This window comes from Zootoca vivipara, chromosome 4 (assembly GCF_963506605.1).
Source record: "Zootoca vivipara chromosome 4, rZooViv1.1, whole genome shotgun sequence".
NCBI lineage: Eukaryota > Metazoa > Chordata > Lepidosauria > Squamata > Lacertidae > Zootoca > Zootoca vivipara.
Genome location: NC_083279.1, coordinates 28,634,523 through 28,655,799, shown reverse-complemented (window position 1 = coordinate 28,655,799; position 21,277 = coordinate 28,634,523). Strand labels below are relative to the sequence as shown.

Below are 21,277 nucleotides of genomic sequence, written 5' to 3'. Positions count from 1 at the left end.
ACCACCACCGCCACCAAACCATTAAGTCTCCATTAAGCACCTGCAACCCTCTAAGGAAAAGGTGCGCGGGCGGGGAGGGGAACCACTTCTTAAAGCGTCACCAGCTCCTCCTCCTCCTCCGTGCCCGCCATAGGGACGGCCCAACCTCCCGCCGCTATCACCCCTGGGAGCGCCGCTTAGCAACTGGTGATTCTTGACCCGGAAGCTCTCCTCGTATTTCCATTCGCCGTCTCTATGGCTGTTCCGGGTTCCTTGGTTTCCTCCCATAAGCCCCCGCGCCTTCCTTTCTGGTCTGGTCCTGAGCAGGGTAAGTAGCTGCGCTTGGAGCGGTTCTTGTTATCCGAAGTCATCCGTTTCTGTGGGCCTCGCAATGGCGAGAGCCCGGGTTGGGTGGCTGGCTGGGGCGAGGAGGAGTATCGGGGGACGGGTATTTCTGGGCCTGACCTTGAAGTCTCTCCTGGCGGAATTGAGATTCCTCCCCCCCCCCCGCCGCCGCTGCCGCCGTGGCTCCAGCGTGACCTAGGCCTGATATCTGAAAAGGCAGTGAGGACTAAAGTCATAGGACTTGGAGGGAAGTGAAGCGGTCCAGAAGGACTGTTCTTTGAGCATACGAGTCGTAAAGGACATGGAGACGTGTTTTTGCAGCCTCAAAAGCCAATTGAAACAAAAGCCGGCGATTCCATTCATATTTCTTATTAGTGAAAATTGGGGGCAGGAGTTTTCGTCTTTAGTGTTAATTAACATTTTGTGTGAGGAAGCAATAGTTTGGTACCATTTGCACGTTGTGCATATGGCGCTGAATCATGTTTCGGTGCTGTATTCTTACAACTTGCAGTACTATATTCTTACAAAGGTAGGTCTTCAACAGAATATTAGTTTGTGTCTTCTGGCAGAGCTTGAGCCGTGTCTCCCTTCAGGAAACTCAAGGTGTAAGGAGCTCAAACTGGGCTTTCTACTCCCAAGACTGCTGTGTGGCATAAGATAACATAAAGTTGCTGCTGTGCTATAAATTCTCATTTTCTCTCTCTCTCTCTCTCTCTCTCTCTCTCTCTCTCTCTCTCTCTCTCTGTGTGTGTGTGTGTGTGTGTGTGTGTAAACACACACACACACCTGCACACATACATACACACACCCCAATTTTATGCCCCCCAAGTGCTACAGCTGCAACAGCTCTTCCATTTTGGTTCTGTTTATGGCCTTCACATAAACCATCTGCTTAGCCACTATGAGAGCAGCATGTTGATCTATATGGGCCTTTGGCCTGATCTTGGCATTCTAGCTGACACTCAGCGTTCTTGGATTACTGGTTGTGCTTTTCCTTCATGGGCTTTGCAGTCATACCTTGGATTGCGAACAGGATCCGTGCGGGAGGCGCGTTCACAACCCGCAGCACTGCGTCTGCGCACGCGTGTGACGCGATTCAGAGCTTCTGCGCGTGCTCTCATTTTGTGTTTCTGTACATGCGTAAGTGCCAAAACCCAGAAGTAACTCGTTCTGGTACTTACGGGTTCGGCACAGAGCGCAACCCAAAAGCGCGTAATCCACAGTGTTCTCAACCTGAGGTATGACTGCATTGGGGGGGGGGTTAGGAGGGTCCCCCCTCCCTGTCCCTAAATCACACCATTGCGACTCTAATCTTGTTGGCACTTTCCTGATATTAGTGGAACTAGAGCATATAGAAGAGAGCAAAGGCAAGGAGTAGATGGCACAAAGGAAGAATCAGGAAGGAAGAATCTTGCATTCACAATGCTGGAGTTGCAAGTGTACTTTCAGATTGTGGCACAAGTTTGAAAGCACATATGCTTTTTCTTTTTCTGTGCCCCCCCCTCTAAATGTCCACATTAGATGCTCAGATCCTGATTGCAGATTTTCCACAGGGATCTGGTCAGAACAGGATACTGGACTAGATGGGTTATTGGCATGATCCGACAGGGCTGTTCTCCTGTTAAAAAACATTTTGGAGATTCAGCAGAGTCAGCTGCTTGTTCTGTAGTAAAGTAATTTTAGCAACTGTGGACTCTCAACATGACTGAGGCTGGTAGAAAATAAGACACTGGCATTAATAAACTGGAAGCTTTAGGGGATTTGTGCAGTGGTGAAGAGTGTGAGACAGGCTGAATTTTATGAACTCAAGTTGGTGGCCTAAGGTAATCTGCTATTTCTGAATCCTCCCCACAGTTGAAGTATGATCATATTCACCTGGCTCACAAAGCTTATGTTAGCATTAATGGGGTAGTCTATGTGAAGTGTTTGACATTCTACAAGAATTGCGTATAAATAGTAGGTATTAGCAGAGCTGGTTTCATTTCTGTGGAGGTATTTGTTACCTGTACAGGTACTGTGCTCTTGCACATGAATGGTTATAGATGAGTCATGGATGAGAGGGATTCCTTTATATGATGAGGATCACAGGGCAGTTAGCAATATAGAAACACAAAAATACATAACAGTAACAATCGAAAACAATAATCCCTCAACAGTTTTAAAGGCCATGGATTGTTTAATTAGCCAGAGGCCTGGAAGAATAATAATGTATTTGTCTGGCGTCTAAATATTAATAACATGTCAGAGAACACAAGGAGACCAGGCTTTTCAAAAGTCTTTTTAGAATTTTAGTCAACAACTAAAATTGTGGCTTTACATACAGTCATATCTCTGGATACGAATGCTGCGGGTTGCATACAACACTGGTTACGAATGCGCCGAGCCCGGAAGTAACAGAATGGGTTACTTCCGGGTTCAGCGGTTTGCGCATGCACAGAAGCATTGAATTGCGACCCGCACGTGCACAGAAGCGGGTTGTGTGGTGCGAATGGGGCTCCGGAACAGATCCTGATCGCAACCAGAGGTACCACTGTACTACCCTAAAATCTAGGTCATCTATTCCAGAAGGATGAAATGCTGAACTCAGAGCTCTGCAATTTGGCAGATGTCTGTTTCTGTCATTTTTGCTCTGTCATTTTTGCTCTTATCATTGCTTTGTGGAGCTACTATTTAAGAAATGATGATGATAGTATGCCATATTGTGCTGTGCAAAACAAAGCTTTCTGTGATTTGACATGTGCAGATGGCTCCTGCAAAGAAAGGTGGTGAAAAGAAGAAAGGACGATCAGCCATCAATGAGGTGGTTACTCGGGAATATACTATAAACATTCACAAACGGATCCATGGCGTGTAAGTGGCGGTTCTTATTTTTTGTTCTTTCATTTTTTGAAAATGTGTTATACTGTTATTCAGTGCAGAAACTGGTCCAAGTGACTGTATCATCAAACATTACTTTGGAGTTAAGCTTTTTCTTGTTAGAAGTACCATACTGATAGTTTCCTTGTAAAGAATCAGCTGTACTAGAGAATATCTCTCATTCTGTTGTAATCCAAAAGGGTTACAGGTGATCCTTAAGGCCCTTTTATATTTATGTGCAAAGGAAAATTCAGCTGTACCAGATTTTAAGTTGAACAACCAAAAGTGTACTGATTGGAGTTAGAAATAGTTACCTAATATTATAGTTTACAGGAATTGTATTCACAGGTTTTAAAGAAAGCATTTGATTGTGAAAATAAGTATGAATACTTATTTGCTGAAAAACGGCAAAACGTATATAAAGTGGTATCTCGAGTTACAAACGCCTCGGTTTACAAACTCCGCTAACCTGGAAGAGTTACCTCGAGTAACTTGAACTTTGCCCCAGGATGAGAACTGAAATCGTGTGCAGTGGCAGCAAGGGGCCCCATTAGCGAATAATAATAATAATAATAATAATAATAATAATAATATTTATACCCCGCTCATCTGGCCAGGTCTCCAACACATATCAAAATACATTAAAACATCACAGACTAAAACTTCCCTAAATAGGGCTGCCTTTAGGTATTTACTAAATGTCAGGTAGTTGTTTATCTCTCTGACCTCTGATGGGAGGGCGTTCCACAGGGCGGGTGCCACTACCGAGAAGGCCCTCTGCCTGGTTTCCTGTAGCTTGGCTTCTCGCAGTGAGGGAACCGCCAGAAGGCCCTCGGCGCTGGATCTCAGTGTCTGGGCTGAACAATGGAGGTGGAGACGCTCCTTCAGGTATACTGGACCGAGGCCACTTAGGGCTTTAAAGGTCAACACCAACAATTGGAATTGTGCTTGGAAACGTACTGGGAGCCAATGTAGATCTCTCAGGACCGGTGTTATGTTGTCCCGGCGGCCGCTCCCAGTCACCAGTCTGGCTGCCGCATTCTGGATTAATTGCAGTTTCCGGGTCACCTTCCAACGTAGCCCCACGTAGAGCGCATTGCAGTAGTCCAAGCGGGAGATAACCAGAGCATGCACTACTCTGGTGAGACAGTCTGCGGGCAGGTAGGGTCTCAGCCTGCGTACCAGATGGAGCTGGTAAACAGCTGCCCTGGACACAGAATTAACCTACACCTCCATGGACAGCTGTGAGTCCAAAATGACTCCCAGGCTGCGCACCTGGTCCCTCAGGGGCACAGTTAGGACCAGGGAGTCCCCCACACCCGCCCGCCCCCTGTCCCCCCAAAACAGTACTTTAGTCTTGTCAGGATTCAACCTCAATCTGTTAACGCCATCCATCCTCCAACCGCCTCCAGGCACTCACACAGGACATTCACCGCCCTCACTGGTTCTGATTTGAAAGAGAGGTAGAGCTGGGTGTCATCCACATACTGATGAACACCCAGCCCAAACCCCCTGATGATCTCTCCCAGCGGCTTCATATAGATATTAAAAAGCATGGGGGAGAGGACGGAACCCTGAGGCACCCCACAAGTGAGAGCCCAGGGGTCTGACCACTCATCCCCCAACACCACTTTCTGGACACAACCCCGGAGAAAGGAGCGGAACCACTGTATAACAGTGCCCCCTAGTTATAACAGTGCCTCTAGTTAAGAACAGTTTCAGGTTAAGAACGGACCTCTGGAACAAATTAAATTCGTAACTAGAGGTACCTCTGTGTGTGTGTGTGTGTGTAGTGTTTGGGCCTCCCTTCAATGTTCTAAGATGTGTGATTGATTGGGGACGGACAGACAATTAAAAAGCCTGGTAGAAAACACCTACAGCTTGAGCCAATAAGTAAATGCTTATTGCAAATGCTTGGCTAAATAACATAAATATGTTGACACTGCTATTGTAATTAAACTCACTGGCATCCTGGCTTTGGGTTTAGCATGCAAGGTCACTGTTAAATTCAAGACACATTGGGTAACTTGTGTAATGTTGGCACTCTGAATGAGGGGGGAAATAGTCTCTCGGGTGTACTGTTGATGTACAATGGAACAGGTTTAGCGTTCTTCCTGTTTATAATGGGAGGTATTTGGAGTTCATGCTCTAGTCACAAATCTGAACAGGAAAAAACAGCAGCTTAATTTCTGTACATCCATGAGTTGTGGTGAAGCTGATTGAATCTTTCTGTGCTTTCATCTCATCTCTGGCTGAGCTGGCTTAGTTTGTCTTTGAAGTATAGTTAATGGAGTGTGGAAGAGCAAATTTTTTGCAGAAGTCAGTTCTTAGCTTTGACTTTTCTGGAAAATCTTCCCAACAGCAGGCCCAGAATGAGCTGGGTATTAGAAGGCAAATAAGGAGATCCTAAATTTTTTGATTCATCAGAAACTCAAATTTTGCCTTTGTAAGCCCAATTATCATTGCTGAACCTCCTCAAATTACTTCTAGGCCTTTTCAGAAAATGTAACAAATAGCATAAAAAAGAAAAAGCCTAGCTTTCTCCACCAGCCCATCTTGGTAACTAGTGGTTTTATTCAGGTTTTGTACACTGTAGGTGTGGATGAGGAACTTTCTTCACAAGGGACCAAAGTCAGAAGTGGGCAGAGCAAGAGGTGCAATTTGTTTTTGAAGGGCAGGGAACATTCCAGCCACACAAAACCCAGGCTCTTGTATATGTGCACACATCCACCCTATTCCTCTCACAGGGTTAGGACTCATTCTAGTCAGGCGAAAGCACTTGAGCAAGAAAGATGAGGGAGTATGGCTTGAGGAGAGTCCTGAGTCCACAGAGAGGCTTGGATATATTTGGCCCCTGTTCCTGAGGCTCCTCATTCCTAAGGTATGCTACTCAGATGCTGAAGTCTAGGCACAAACAGGGTATCCTGAGGTTTAGGAGCAGTGGTTTGTTTGTTTGTTTGTTCATTTCACCTACTGGATATTTTCTGTATTCGCAGGGGCTTCAAGAAGCGGGCTCCTCGTGCTCTCAAGGAGATCCGTAAATTTGCAATGAAGGAGATGGGGACTCCTGATGTACGCATTGACACCCGCTTGAACAAGGCTGTCTGGGCAAAAGGAGTAAGGTATCGTGACGAACTTTTTTTTAATGAAGAGGGACACTGTAGTGTTACTACACTAGTACACATGTGCTTAGGATATGGTGTTAAGACATTACACTGTATATTGGTGCAATATTTCAAAAATGTACCATTTGCCAGTTGTCATAGTGGTGGTTCAGATACATCAAGACCACGCATCCCCAAACTTTGGCCCTCCAGATGTTTTGGCGTACAACTCCCATGATCCCTAGCTAACAGGACCAGTGGTTGGGGAAGATGGGAATTGTAGTCCAAAACATCCGGAGGGCTGAAGTTAGGGGATGCCTGATCTAGGCACTGCTGCTATTTCTGTTTTTATTCAATATCCACTTTGGCAATGAGATGTGTGACAGAAGTTACGGGGGGGGGGGGGTTGGCAGAGGATTGGTAGCTGCATTTCTATGCTGAGCACAGAAGAGAGAATTATTACCCTTCTCTGTTGTGCCATCCCCCACTCAACTGCATGGGATTTCTATCCATCTATTGGTACCAGGCCAAAGCTTAAATAAAAGGCTGGTATCAGAGTACGGTACTATAAATTGGAATAATGTTGCTTTGTTACCTAGGATTATGATTCTCAAAGCCCTTGAAGAAACAGCTAGTATTTGAACTGTGGTTCTAAGTATGTTCTCTGGGCTGAGCATTCCGTATTTTCCTGGAGAATTGCTTCACACAGGATCATTCTTAAATGGATTATGGAACTAATGCTGCTTTTAGCATATACTGCTTCTAGGCTAACATGTGACAAGAGTAGGTCTGATCCAGGGGTAGCCACAGTAGTGCCTTCCAGATGCTGCTGCACTCCAACTAGTATCTTCAGCCAGCATGGCTGCTAGTAGAGTTCTTTTTTTAGAACTAACAGATTCATGCTGCTTATAAATCATTATGTTAATTTATAAAAATAAAAAATGGCTAAAATGGATTTTCTTGCCCCTTGGACATGAAGAACAGCCTTGAAGGGGAAATTATTAAATGTTAGGATTGCAGAACTGGAAATAGGTGGAGTGGAACTTCAGGTAAATGTTGGTGTTGAAATATGCAAAAAAAGAAAAATCCCATGCTTTAATTGTATCACAATCATACTTTCACTCTTTTTATAGGAATGTTCCTTACCGTATCCGCGTGCGTTTATCCAGAAAACGCAATGAAGATGAGGATTCTCCTAATAAATTGTATACACTGGTCACATATGTGCCAGTTACCACTTTCAAAAGTAAGTCGTCATCCCCCCACCTGATTGTAGAATAATGAGGGTTGCTGCCCTGGACTGTATTTTCACAATGTCAGAAATATTTTGTAAAGTCTGTGTGTGGCTGGTCGCCATTTGTTGTCCTACCCTGATGAAAGGTAGCAGAACCGGGAGGGGAGGCAATTTGTAGCATTTCCTCTCTCAAAATCTCCAGATTAGGGACCTCTGAACTTTTGGGAACCTGCAGGAAGGGAAATTGCCTTCCTTCCCCATTCCACACTATAATCTAAAATTAATGCATGCTGAATATGGATTGTGTATTCAACTTTAACTAACGTAACTTCCATCTTCTTTACAGGCCTACAGACTGTTAATGTGGATGAAAACTAATCTTTCATTACAATAAAAATGTTATGACATTACTTTGATGAAGTCTCTCTTAAAGTCTAGATTAGGACGATTCAGGTTGCTTTGGCTCCCAAACTGGCTGGCTAAATTATTTCTTCACAAAGCTCCCTAGGATGTGAAATTAAATCTGTGGTCTTCTGTTGGCTGCAACTCCTGTCAGCCTCAGCCAGCAGTTTAATATGAGAAGGAGGTCTCCTTACTCCGGTAGACTACTGATATTCCTTTGATGGTCCAGGAGCAACAGATCAATTTTAAGACAGCAATATGGAAATGTGGAAGAGTGAGTGACTGCAGATTCATTTTGAAGGTGAAGGTACTATTTGAAAAGCAAAAGTTACAAAGGCATTTTTATTGAAATGTGCACACACAGAGACATGAAAAGCACAGTCCATGTACGCTGAACATTCAACAAGACATACAAGTCTTGATTTGTATATATTAATATCTTAATGGTTTCAATTACCAGCATTGAAACAAGTATTCGGTATTAGTGCAAAAAAAGGCAACTATACATAAAACCTGCAGTCGGGAGCCAGATGACATTTTCAAACCAGGAGTTCAGCTTTTTGTCTTTGAAATATTAACACATCTGCAGCAGTATCTTCAAAGGGAAGATGGCCTTTTCTTCCTAAATTACATTCAAGAAAACAAATGTCAAAAACCATATTAAATGTGTCTTGGTTTTAAAGCTCTTCAACAGAAAATGTATCAAAATAGTCCAAAAAACTTAATGTTGCAAGATGCGCTTTGGTGTAACAAACTGCCTGGGAGATTTGCTATGGTACATTTAAAGGTTCGGTCTCACCTCGTGATGATTGGCTGGTGCCATTTGTTTTGAAGGTATATTGAGCTACCCTTGCATTCTCCAGTTTTAATTTCAGGTCTAAGGATTTTTCAAAGAAGTTGACGAGTGACTGTTCAGTTAATAGTGAAGCCAAGATATGTTCAAATGAAACAATCCAATCCCCATCAGTTATTGGTAAAGACTCTGTATTCTTTGGGGTCCTCACAGTGTCAGTAAAAACCACATCTTGATCAGAGGTAGATGCCTCAGTCTGGAAGTCCTCTGTAAAGTCATCTGAGCCTGAACTGCTGCTTCTCTGACCCACTTCTCCAATCTGGAGTAACAAAGTAGTCACTGTGGCAATGGCTTGATACAACTCATTCTCCTCTGGGTCTTCATGAAACATGCTGTACAAGGTCTTGCAGAACTGAATGAACTCTCGCTGAAAAACATGACATGCATTTTGTTGCCTGCAGTCTTAAAAATGGAAAAGACTTTAATAAATAAAATAAAAAAATTCCTTCCATATCTGAAGAAGTGTGCATGCACACGAAAGCTCATACCAATGACAAACTTAGTTGGTTTCTAAGGTGCTACTGGAAAGAATTTTTTTATTTTGTTTTGACTACGCAAGAGCAACACGGCTACCTACCTAACTTTAATAAATAATACTACCTGCCTGCAAGGGAAGGGAATTAACATGCACATTTAATAATCCTCAAAGCATTTACACAAACTTTGCTTGTATGGTTCACAAACAGGCAGTTTAACTGTTAATCGGTTCCCTAGCAGTTTGTTGGGAACCAAGATGGAGCAAGTACTAGATTGTCACTTCCTCGGAAATCCCTGTTTAATGTTTCTGGGAGTAACTGTTGAAACAGGCACACAGTGGTAACTCCCAGAGTAAACTCCATTGTTAATGCTATGCAGAGTGCTCCAAGATACATGGCAAACACAATGACTGGCACTTTTCAGGAATTTTCACAAGTCTAGCTAAGACATTTCTTATACAGGTGGCAACCATTTTGTGTTGGTTCCTTCCCCTGGCGTGCCCTGCCCCCATTCTGCCCTATTCTAGGTCCAAAAGGACCAGCATATCAATTGGACATACCTAAAATGGTAAGGCAACAGAAGTAAGTCATTTAATTTATCCGCTGCCCCCAAAAGATACTTCCATTATCCCACTTCATATGTTAAAGCGAAGGAGGGCCATACAGCTGAGGGGCCCTGACATTGTGTACCTCCCCAAATTGAACATGGGACAGTGGAATAAGGGAAGCCTAGATGTGTAGGTTTCTGTGGAATCGAATTGGACTGCACTAGGACCAGTGTGTGCAAGCATCCAAGAAAAGGCTTCTCTTCAGACATCCATTCTCACTGTATGTTGGGTCAGGGAGCGGCCTGCATTACTGCAGTTGGTTCCAGTTTTGATATGGTGACATATAGTTTTAGCTGGCCGGTGGGGAGAAGAACCACTGTCTCCATACACACCCACCCACCACTGACAGATGTTTGTCAACAGGTTTCCCATCCCTGAACATACATTTTGTCCAAATAAGCCAACTTCCCTTGAGCGTTGAGCATTTTCATGAGTATAATGAATTGCAACATTACATGCTTACTCCACACAAAAAAAGACAGGCGACCAAATACAGAAGTGGCTTAGTGCTTACGTTGTCAAAACTCAGAGAACTGCATCTTAACATCTCATGTCTTACCTGGCACATTTTTGGTAGCTCTTTTTCAGCCTTGGCATCTTTTTCTTTGGCTAAGTCCTTCAGCATCTGCTTCAATTGTTTCTGATAATCTATGGTGTCACCTGGAGAGCAGGATATGAATGACATTACAATCCATTTCAATAAATGAGGAAGGAAAATGTAAATAAAATTAATTTAAGGAGCTCTGGTGAATCGGACCAAAGTCTAGTCTAACATCCTGTTTCCTACAGTGGCCAGCCAGATGCGTCTTGTGAAATACAGGACGTGAGGGAAATAGGTTCTCAAGGAACAAGCCCAGTGGCTTACTGCCTCTGAATTGCAGATAACATGTGTAGGATATAGCCATCAGTCCCTGACAGTTTGCTTTTGTTTTAAGCCCCTTTTAAAACCATCCAAGGTGGTGGTCATTGTCAGAGGGTTAAGTTGCAATGAACTGCGTATGTTAAGTTGGGGCAGGATAGGGGGAAGCAGATGCCCATTTGCAAACCAGATCACTTACCATTTGATTTTCCAATTACTAACGGCCTTGAAGTTGACAACAAAGGATTCTTCAGTGGTGATTGGCTGTCCCTGTCTTTTTCTGTGAGGGCTACAAAAAAGACCATTGATGATCACAAAATGTTTATGTTAGCCATAACAGTTCCTTGTGGGTTCCTCCATTTTTCCCTTGTTTTCAGTTGTGGCCCCTAGGGCTGAGGGGGAGGCCCAAAGGCCTCACTGCTCATGCCAACTTGATACAAACATTTTGGACCCACCATGAACAGCCTGTTATAGGAGGAATGTTACTGGTTCATATAAAGGGGGGGCAAGTGGTGCTACAGGAAGAAACTGCAGGATATCAAAGCTGAGTCACTATGTATACAACTGCACTTTAAACACACTGGCTTTCCATAATATAACAAAAATAGGATGATGCAAGCAGTACAAAGGGGGGGAATCCTGTAAGATGCTTACCAGGAGGAATGTGCAGCTTGTACAACAGTTTTATCTTTTCATTCATTTCTCCATTGTACATAATATCTGTGTGAGGAAGAAAGTGTATCAGAGGGCTTGACCTTCACACTTGAAGCACAAAGGAATAAAACTCTTTATGTGAGAAACAATCTTAGAATAAAGTATCTGCAGACGATTTGGTTTAGAACCTACTCTATGCGCTTGACCCTTGTGTAAATATCAAAAGTCATAACTGAACTGTGAGCAGGAAGGCACTTGAATAAGAATGCCTATTGTCCTCAGGTTGCATCTCAAAAGCCTCCCAAGATTTTCAGATAGAAAGGTAAAGGGACCCCTGACCATTAGGTCCAGTCGTGACCCACTCTGGGGTTGCGGCGCTCGTCTCGCATTATTGGCCAAGGGAGCTGGCATACAGCTTCCAGGTCATGTGGCCAGCGTGACAAAGCCGCTACTGGTGAACCAGAGCAGCGCACGGAAACGCCGTTTACCTTCCCGCTGTAGCGGTACCTATTTATCTAATTGCACTTTGACATGCTTTCGAACTGCTAGGTTGGCAGGAGCTGGGACCGAGCAACGGGAGCTCACCCCGTCGCAGGGATTCGAACCACCGACCTTCTGATCAGCAAGCCCTAGGCCAGGCATCCCCAAACTGCGGTCCTCCAGATGTTTTGGCCTACAACTCCCATGATCCCTAGCTAACAGGGCCAGTAGTTGGGGAAGATGGGAATTGTAGTCCAAAACATTTGGAGGGTCGGAGTTTGGGGATGCCTGCCCTAGGCTCAGTGGTTTAACCCACAGCGCCACCTGTGTCTAATAACACATAAAGGCCTCGTGCTGAAAAGCAAAACAACACTTGCAGATTTTAAAGACCAATCTAAGCCACCTGTAAGGGACCCAGGTGGCGCTGTGGTTAAACTACTGAGCCTAGGGCTTGCTGATCAGAAGGTCGGCGGTTCGAATCCCTGTGACGGGGTGAGCTCCCGTTGCTTGGTCCCAGCTCCTGCCAACCTAGCAGTTCGAAAGCACGTCAAAATGCAAGTAGATAAATAGGAACCGCTACAGCGGGAAGGTAAACGGCGTTTCCATGTGCTGCTCTGGTTTGCCAGAAGCGGCTTTGTCATGCTGGCCACATGACCTGGAAGCTATACGCCGGCTCCCTCGGCCAATAATGCGAGATGAGCGCGCAACCCCAGAGTCGGTCACGACTGGACCTAATGGTCGGGGTCCCTTTACCTTTACCTTTAAGCCACCTGTAAGGGAAGCTACTTCCTATCCTTTTGCCAGGCTAAGATTTTAATGGTTCCACAAGCACCAAGGGATTCAAAAAGGGGACTGTTAAATTAATTTAAGTCTTGTGGAAAAGCATATTTGAAGCTTCCACTATTTCTTTGTACACAACAGCATAAAATCTCAGGACCCATTGCAAGCGTGTCACAAGTTGTGTGCCCTGGAAGAATCCTAAAAAGAGACAAATTACCAGGACCACACACACCACATGATATTCTGTCATCCTGACTGATGTACATTTGCACACCCTCTTCTAAGAAGTTCCCAATGGCAGTTGCATCTTTAGAGAAGTATTTACCTAAGCAGCCAGCGAAAGCTTTGAATTCAATGAGATGGTCCATATTTTCATCCAAAAGCCGGAATGTCCTTTCTGCTAGAACTTCAGTATGTTCACCACATGTCCAGGGTGAAACAAGTTTATACAGGTTAGTGAACTGCCGAGAGTCAATTCTGTATTGCTCTGCATAAGGTCTGCTTGGATTGTGGCGCTGAATTACAGCTGCACTATTCCATTCCCAGTAGCAGCTTATTAGATGTTCTTTCTAAGGAGAATTTTAAAAATAATAATGAAACATTAGAGGGGGAAATACCCAGATACAATTACAAAATCTAGACGTAAAACAATGAACCTGCAGGCACTATTGAATATGGCCCTTGCCTTTGGACAGTAACTACATTCCAGTATGTTTTCTGCATGCACCCCTCTCAATCCAGCAAAGTAGGAGGCATTTTCACCACCCAAGAACACATTCCATCCACAAAGGCAGCCAAGAAGGGGGCAGAGCAGACTATGGCCTGCTAAGAGTCGCTAAGGCTGGGCAGAGAAGAGTTGCATATGGCACTCTGGGCCTGTGTTCTCCCATCCAACTTACCCTATACCTTTTTTTAAAAAAAGACATATTGACAGGGAAAAGGAGCAGTTTCAAAGGCTCCTTTAAGAACAGGAGAAGGGAATCTGACCCACCAGCTGCTGTTAGTTGAAGTATCATCCCGTACAATTGACCATGGGAATTTGGGGTCCAACAACATCTGAAGGGATGCAGGTTACACACACACACACACACTTTTTACATCCTTGAAAAAGCTACCAAGGATAAAAAGGAAATAACAAAACTAAAAGCATGCAAGATAGCATTGTCTGATTGATTTGCAAGGTATCTATGCATAAGCTTAGATATAAATCTCTAGATAGACCATGAGTATGGCTAACACAGGATATAACCATACAATATTATTTTCTGGGATTACATGCATTTTTTCAGTGCTTTACATACCTTAAACAAGCCATACAGTTCTTCCAAGTCTTCTAGAGCAATGGAGACATCCGGGATGACAACTCTAAGCTTAAGAGAAAACAGGAGTGAGCCTAGTGGCAACCTGGCATAGCTGCTGGCAATATCACTTATCACAGCAACTTAATATAGTCTAGGGGTTCCCAACAAAATTTTCTCAAGGACCCCACATCGAGCTGTTATTGTGACAAGGACCCCCATTAATTTGTTTAGAGATGGTTCCTGCACTGCAGGGGGTTGGACTAGATGACCCTTGTGGTCTCTTCCAACTCTATGATTCTAACCCCAAGGCAGCTGTTTTCAAAATATTTTTGTGCACCTACAAACCTTAGATTTCAGGTAGGTAGCCATGTTGGTCTGACGTAGTCGAAACAAAATAAAAAAAATTCCTTCCAGCAGCACCTTAAAGACCAACTAAGTTTTTTATTTTGGTATGAGCTGCTGGAAGGAATTTTTTTACTTAGATTTCAGCAAGGCAGCTCATAGCTCTCCTGTAGTGGTACAGCTCCCTGAGAATCAGATCGACATTAGTATTTATGATATCATACAGTAAATAGTTTTCATAGTTGGTGGAAATGCATGTGCAAATTAACATAAAAACACCCTGTCATAGGAGAACAGCCACAGAAGAAAATATAAACTGCCTGGTTACAAGTAAAAACACAGAATACATTTTTTAAACCTTCTTGGCGTTCAAACTTTTTCTGTACGGCTCAGGAGCAGCAATGGAAGATGGAAGAAGTGCTCACTTTGAAGGCGAACTCATCTTCTTCCATTCCCAGGAAAGTGGGGCGCTGGGCTCCCTTTTGCTCCTCCTGCCCCTTCGGGAGAGTCTCCTGCAGAGGGTTGGGAGCTACCAGGGAAGAGGAGAGTGATGCGGGGCCGGGAAGAGCTTTGCGCTCTGTATGCTACTGGCGGGAGCTGAGGCACGCAGCTGGCGGGTGGGAGGGAGGCTGCGGAGCCGCCGCCGCGCACGCCAGGCCGTGCATTGCAGCCTCTGCGAGGACCAAAGGCAGCCGAACCGGCACGCAGCTCCCGAAGGCCCTGGCGGGGAAGGGCGCTCCCTCGTCCCCATCATCCCCAAGGGAGCCAGGACGGAGGCGCGCGCCAGGAAATGTCCTGCGGGGCGCGGCGCTGTATTCCTCCGCACACTCCCACGCTCCGGTTCGCTCTTCCTGCCGGCCAGCCTTCCCCTCCCTCGCCTGGGCGGAGACTTCTTTCCTGCCCCTTCTGATTGGCTGCCCCTTCTGATTGGCACTTCCTGCAGCCAATCAGTAGCCGTGCTGAACTACACCCTCCCTGCGGACGCGGGAAGCAGCCCCAGGCAGCGCTGGGCAGCGGTGCGGACCCCTCTGGCATAGCTCGCGGACCCCTGGGGGTCCGCGGACCACCTGTTGGGAAACACTGATATAGTCAAAATCTGGAATGATTAGGTATCCCACCTTTCTTGTGTGTTACCTTCTTGTCTTGTTTTAGAATCATAATCCTGACACCTGTTTTATCAACGTCATCTCCTGTCTATACATCTCATGCCCACCCAACACTAAGTATCAACAACTTTCTCCTACATGGCAGAAAAACAGGGAATGAAAGATAATCTATTGCTGTCCTCCAGTGCCGAGATCCCTACCCCTGTCAGTTTCCAGCAAGGTGTCTGCCGCTTGCTGGACTAAATTGCCCACAACTAGAGCTACCAAGTTAACCTGCCAATATTTTGTCCCCTTGCCCTATCTGTGAGGCAGAGAAGCACTTTCCCATTTGGACAAGAAACAGAAATAACAAATCTCAAGTGGCTTAACTTCTCTCCTTCTGCAGCTTTAAAGCAGAGACATTTCATATGGATTGTGCCATTCACAATACTGAACAGCTCTGTATTTTTAGATGTTACATTTTGCTCATTTTAAAAATCAAAATTAATCGTTAGGTAGATTTTCATATGTTTCAATCTATGAGCACTGTAGAAAACCCTGCTTATGGCATGTCCCTAGCACAATTTTAAAATAAAAGAAACATTCTAACTTTGGAGCATTCTCACCACGTTCTGTTTAGTGGTTTCTTCGTGGCTTTGCAGAACACGGATCCTGTGTTTGTAGCGCATGTGCTCAATCTGCTCCACAGAATGGTCTCCAAATTTCTAAAATACAAGAATCGATTTTTGCTTCGGCCTACATCTCAGTGTACATTTTTAAATATATAATATAGTCAGTATGTTTAAACCATAACATGTACTATATTCACCACAGTTGTGCTCTCTGTATTCCGACTCAAGTTAACATAAAACTGATATTTAAACACTTAGTGAGTTTCCAACCAGAACTTCCAAATACCATTTCACTGTTACCTCATAAGAATCCCGAATTAGGTCTGCTATTTCTGTTATAGGACAGGGCTCGATATCATCACTGAAAAAGGCATGCTGGTTGCCAATCAGGGGCAAAGGGCTTTCCTCATTCTTAACATGATCTAAAAACCTGAAATAAAGAAAAAACATTTAAATCCACTTTCTGTTAATGCACTCTATTACACTCAGTGGAAAGCAGTCCTAGATTTCACTTCTCATTTTTTAAATAAACACCTTATTGAACCAGATCAGGCTTGTTCTCTGCCTAGAAGCTGTTCCCAGGTTAACATATCCCTTTATGAAGCCAGGAACTGCATTTTTTTTTTGGTTTAGGGAATAAATTAAAAGTAGCAACGACTTATCAAGTTTCTGGAATATGTGGTTCTTTCCTTTGAAAATAGCTACTAAAAAGCATAGTAGAGAGGCAAGCGTCATTAAATGTTCGGAACAAGTTTCTCTGTATCATTTTATTACTGTTAAATAAACAACCTTTTTTTTTTTAAGCAGCAGTGTTAGCGTTGCAGCACTGAAACATAGTAGTCAGAACAATACCTGCTCAGAATCATCAAGGCATGTCCATCATCTTTGCTGTTGCACAGTTCTACAGCATTGGCTTCAAGGATAGCCAAGCCGAACTGGAAAATGGCTTTGATCCCATCAAAGAAGAAACAGTCGACAACATTAACAGCACTTTCTAGGGGCATGATACTGAGAAAGAGAGTGAGGAACCACGACAGGGAAATGGAAGCCAGTGTGGAAAGGTCTTTCATATGTTCAGCCAGTTCTGGTAGCCGCTCCTTGATTAGCTCTTCGAATACAGACTGATCCACCTGAGCACCTGGAAATCACAGCAGATAACGTTAGCCAAGGTTGAAATAAATACTGTAACTCCTTTAGCTTTATAATTTAATACAATTATTTTATGAATTCAAGCCTCATTCCTCTTCTTAACAGATCACAATACTGAGTTACTGAATGGTTTCAAAGCTTTTTAAAAGGGGGGTGGAGAAAACATCTGCAACACCCTTTGGGGAGCATCTATGAAATAATAATATGGCCGAACTTAACACTTCAATGTAAAAAGTGCAGTAAAACCTAAGTACTATCCGAAACGACTGTCAAAAGAAAGTGGCAACAGGGGATTGATGCAATAAAAATAGAGCGCAGAGTATTTCCCTCCGCTACACATACAATTCACAACCTAATCTTAACTATGAAAAATAAGCCATGGAGCCGTTTTTATACTGCCCAATATAAAGAATCCAATGCCCATATAAAAACTTCAAGAGAAGAAAGGGTTTAATATAGAACAGAGTTTATGTCACCAAATTCAGTTAATAGAAAATCTACAGGAAGGGTTGGGAACCTGTCCAGTTTTTGTTCCTGGACAAAAACTCCAATTATCCCTGAGCACCAAAGTTTCCCAAGCCCTGATAGACAGCTTGTTGACTGTTTTATTTCAGTAAAGAGAGTAAGAAGTGAACAGGAGACTCTCACCTATCACCCGGTGATTAAAGTAATCTGGAAGCATCCTCTCGCACACAGCAACGAGCAACCAAAATGCTTCTTCCTCTTTGGCGTACAGCAACAAAACAGAGGCTAAGATATTCATAGACTGTTAGAAAGTCAAAGAATAAAATTTTAGTTGCCGCGACACCTTTTAAAAACATGTAATGAGAGCTTTAAAAAGAATCATTGGAACTGAGGTTAAATAACCCATGTAAAGGTTATGCACAGACATTTCCCCATCCAATTTGAAACCATACTGGACCCTGGTTAGCTTTGGAAAGGTGCTAGCAGATTTATTGCTGCACCACTAGGAGCACAAAACTTATGGATATAGCTTGAACCTACATAGCTAGAGACGATCTCAGGACACAGAGCTGAGAAAAACCTTTGCTCAAAGCCACCTACAAACAGAAACAGCTCACAGAAGCTGAGAGGCATTTCATAGGTAGTTTCCCTAATGGCCACATTGCTAATGAAGAGAATAAATGAAGCACAGCACAGTGGAACCATCTTAACTTGCACAGAGAGTAAGCTGGTCAATTACACTTCACATAGAAAGTGAGACTGGGGAAAGGGTGAGACAGAAGCTGTCGCCTTTTCTACTGACCACCCTTAGTGCATCTCCCTTAACATGCTGAAGCCTGTGTTTTTCGAAGGAGTTCATCTGCAAATTGGTGGTGTAACAGATCTTTCTTTACCTGGCAGTACCCAATTTTGGGGTTTCTGTGTGCGTAAGCTGTCAAAACTCTCCTCAATGCAGCTATGCCCGTTTCACTCTGGAAGGCAGGGTGCTCAGGTAACGAGCGATGCAAGTCACGTTCTATTTCCTCTGTTGCTATGCAACACATGCCCATGGACACCTCCACTAAGTTTTCATAGTAACCAGGGTGGGTATACAAATCTGTTGCAGCATCTGAAGAGGAAAAGCAAGAACTGAAGACTAGTTATGAATCCGAATATAATCTTATATTAAAAATACGCTATTTGTCAAAGGAACAACTATGTGAAAGTAGATTCTGAATAGCCAACATATTCCTAAATCAAAATTACCTCGGAACACACAACTACATTTTTGTAATATGAAACACTGTGCAGAAGAAGGAAAGTGAGTTTGAAAATACTTCAATAACCTAACTTGCTATATATGGTAAAACTTACTAATTTACATAAATATGGGGCCAGCAGTATAGGATTCTCGGTCCTAAATCCCAGTTCAAACAGAAGGATTTAATTGTGCAAGTCTTGCATATCTGAATCACAAACACTGTATCAGAGATTGTTATCTTATTCCAACAGTCCTGCTTTTAGCTTGTAGCAAAGGAAATGGCAGAGGAAGTCTTAAGGTTCTCATTTCAGTTTTTTGTGCCAAGTATAACATCTCAGCAATGTCTGCTGATATAAAGGCTATTATTTTGGTATAAAGACCTTTATTATTTACCATTTGTATGATATGAAACAAATGGGTTTAATTTAATTACCTATACAGTGGTACCTCTACTTACGAATAATTCTACTTACGAATGTTTCTACTTATGAATGGAGCTCCGTCCGCCATCTTTGATGCGGTTTAGATAGGATTTTTTCTACTTACGAATTTTTAGATAGGGTTGCTTCTACTTACGAATTTTTTCTCCCAATGCATTCCTATGGGATTCGACTTACAATTTTTTTCGACTTACGAATGTGCATTCGGAATGCATTAAATTCCTAAGTAGAGGTATGGACAGGTCTAACTTAGGAGTTTAACTCTGAGAATAACTTAGATGGATACATTTTGTGCTTTAAAATCACCAGGTTCCTTTCCATTACTAGAAAATTAAATGGGGCCATAAATCTAGTCCATTTCCCTTTCTCACTTGCTTCTTTCCATGGTGAAATACCTGGTCAGGTTTCTTGGGAAAGTCACACTGCAGAATTCTCACCTGAGAAAAAGAGCCACAGTTTGCCTCGTAATGATTCTGGAATTCCCATAGCAACCAGTTTCCTGATTTTTTCTGTTCGGAACATACAGACAGTTCTGCCATACTCATCAAAGTGATCATTCCACAGGCTCTCTTTGATTTGCTCCCTAGACTGAAAGCCAAGAGAGGAATGTTAAATCCATCATATTTATACAAGCCATGATGCAATGGAATAGCCTCTCATTCAGAGAAAGCTATTTGTTTGTAGTAATGCAACAAAAAAATAAGACTACAGAATGCTAGTCCTGTATACTGGTCAATATCTATGCAGCTCCAAAGCAGCAGGAAGACAGCTGCAAATATGAATATTATCTGGAAAGCCCGTATGTGAGCCATTATCCACTTATGCAACAGGGAAGCAGAAAATTAGGAAATGTCTAATTTCCTTTATATCCTGCTTTTTCCTTCTAGCAATAAGTCTAGAACAGCTAGCAAAAAGTGCTAAATCATCAATTTTAAATATCAAAATTACAATCAATATAGGCAAATCATAGAATTGTAGATTTGGAAGGGATCACAAGGGTCATCTAGTCTGACCCCCCTGCAATGTGGGAATCTTTTGCCCAAAATGGGGCTTGAACTCATGACCCTGAGATTAAGAGTCTCATGCTCTACTGACTGAGCTATCATTCTAAACAATAACAGTTCAGTACAATAGCACAGGGAAAGTGGTGAATATGTGACCCTCCAGATGCTCATGAAGTCCAACCTCATCTGGAGGACCACAAGTTCTCCATCCCAGCCATACCAGATTCACAATGACAAACTAACATATTACTATTAATATTATTATCAATAGCCAGGCAGGGGGCCTTCTCGGTAGTAGCGCTTGCCCTGTGGAACGCCCTCCCATCAGATGTAAAGGAAATAAGCAACTATCTTACTTTTAAAAGACATCTGAAGGCAGCCCTGTTTAGGGAAGTTTTTAATGTTTAATGCTGTATTGTGTTTTTAATATTTCGTTGGGAGCTGCCCAGAGTGGAAACCCAGCCAGATGGGCGGGTTATTCTTATTGTTATTATTCTTATTATTTATACCACCGCCCTTCATCACAAGATTTCAGGGCAGCTCACAGGATACAAATACAAGGTAAAGCTGCTTTACTAAAGCACAAGCAAAACAAAAAATAATAACTACCCCTCCCACAAACACATTTAAAAAGCTGTAGAATATTACAAATACAAAATACAAGTTAACATATAACACTTAAGAACAATTTATATAAAACACAGCAGTAACATATCAATATCAAACTAACTAAACATCTCATGTAATCCAATAATAATTGTACAATTGTGGATATTGTTTTATTGCTTTTGGCTCACTGAGTCATTTGCATTGTATCTTATTTTTATCTTATTATACACCACTTTAGCAGCTTTCGACTGTGAAACAGTTTATATGCCATCAGAAACCACCATATACAATTATGATGAAATGCACCATAAGAAAAGTCAGAGCATCACACAGTCTCTTCCGACTATTTCCTACATTACATTTTTAAGACGCCATAATGA

At 43.0% G+C, this 21,277-nt stretch overlaps 2 protein-coding genes across 3 annotated transcripts in view; one reads left to right on the top strand and one right to left on the bottom strand.

The window, feature by feature from the left end:
* The first annotated feature begins 211 nt into the window (after positions 1–211).
* On the top strand, positions 212–7,928 carry RPL31 (ribosomal protein L31). Its single transcript, XM_035116639.2, has 5 exons — positions 212–307; positions 3,068–3,174; positions 6,177–6,302; positions 7,418–7,530; positions 7,865–7,928. Exons 2-5 carry the CDS (start codon positions 3,068–3,070, stop codon positions 7,894–7,896), a joined length of 378 nt encoding a protein of 125 aa, XP_034972530.1. The 5' UTR covers positions 212–307; the 3' UTR covers positions 7,897–7,928.
* A 320-nt stretch (positions 7,929–8,248) lies between these two features.
* The window catches only part of TBC1D8 (TBC1 domain family member 8), a 53,499-nt gene continuing 40,470 nt past the window's right edge, over positions 8,249–21,277 (bottom strand). For both annotated transcript variants that reach the window (XM_035116610.2, XM_035116611.2), the window contains exons 9-20: positions 19,722–19,872; positions 18,498–18,712; positions 17,788–17,905; positions 16,843–17,128; positions 16,291–16,420; positions 15,985–16,083; positions 13,932–14,000; positions 12,956–13,199; positions 11,371–11,436; positions 10,916–11,005; positions 10,417–10,517; positions 8,249–9,140 (exon numbers count right to left, since the gene is read on the bottom strand). In XM_035116610.2, the coding sequence (XP_034972501.1) occupies positions 8,691–9,140; positions 10,417–10,517; positions 10,916–11,005; positions 11,371–11,436; positions 12,956–13,199; positions 13,932–14,000; positions 15,985–16,083; positions 16,291–16,420; positions 16,843–17,128; positions 17,788–17,905; positions 18,498–18,712; positions 19,722–19,872 (2,019 nt within the window). In that variant the 3' untranslated portion in view covers positions 8,249–8,690. The remainder of the gene's footprint in view (positions 9,141–10,416; positions 10,518–10,915; positions 11,006–11,370; positions 11,437–12,955; positions 13,200–13,931; positions 14,001–15,984; positions 16,084–16,290; positions 16,421–16,842; positions 17,129–17,787; positions 17,906–18,497; positions 18,713–19,721; positions 19,873–21,277) is intronic.

What these genes read in the sequence shown, in the direction of transcription:
- RPL31 (XM_035116639.2), top strand. Translation starts at nt 3,068, where the DNA reads ATGGCTCCTGCAAAGAAAGGTGGTGAAAAGAAGAAAGGACGATCAGCC. An exon ending in CACAAACGGATCCATGGCGT is followed by an intron (nt 3,175 to 6,176) that starts GTAAGTGGCGGT and finishes CTGTATTCGCAG; the next exon opens with GGGCTTCAAGAAGCGGGCTC. An exon ending in GCCAGTTACCACTTTCAAAA is followed by an intron (nt 7,531 to 7,864) that starts GTAAGTCGTCAT and finishes TCTTCTTTACAG; the next exon opens with GCCTACAGACTGTTAATGTG.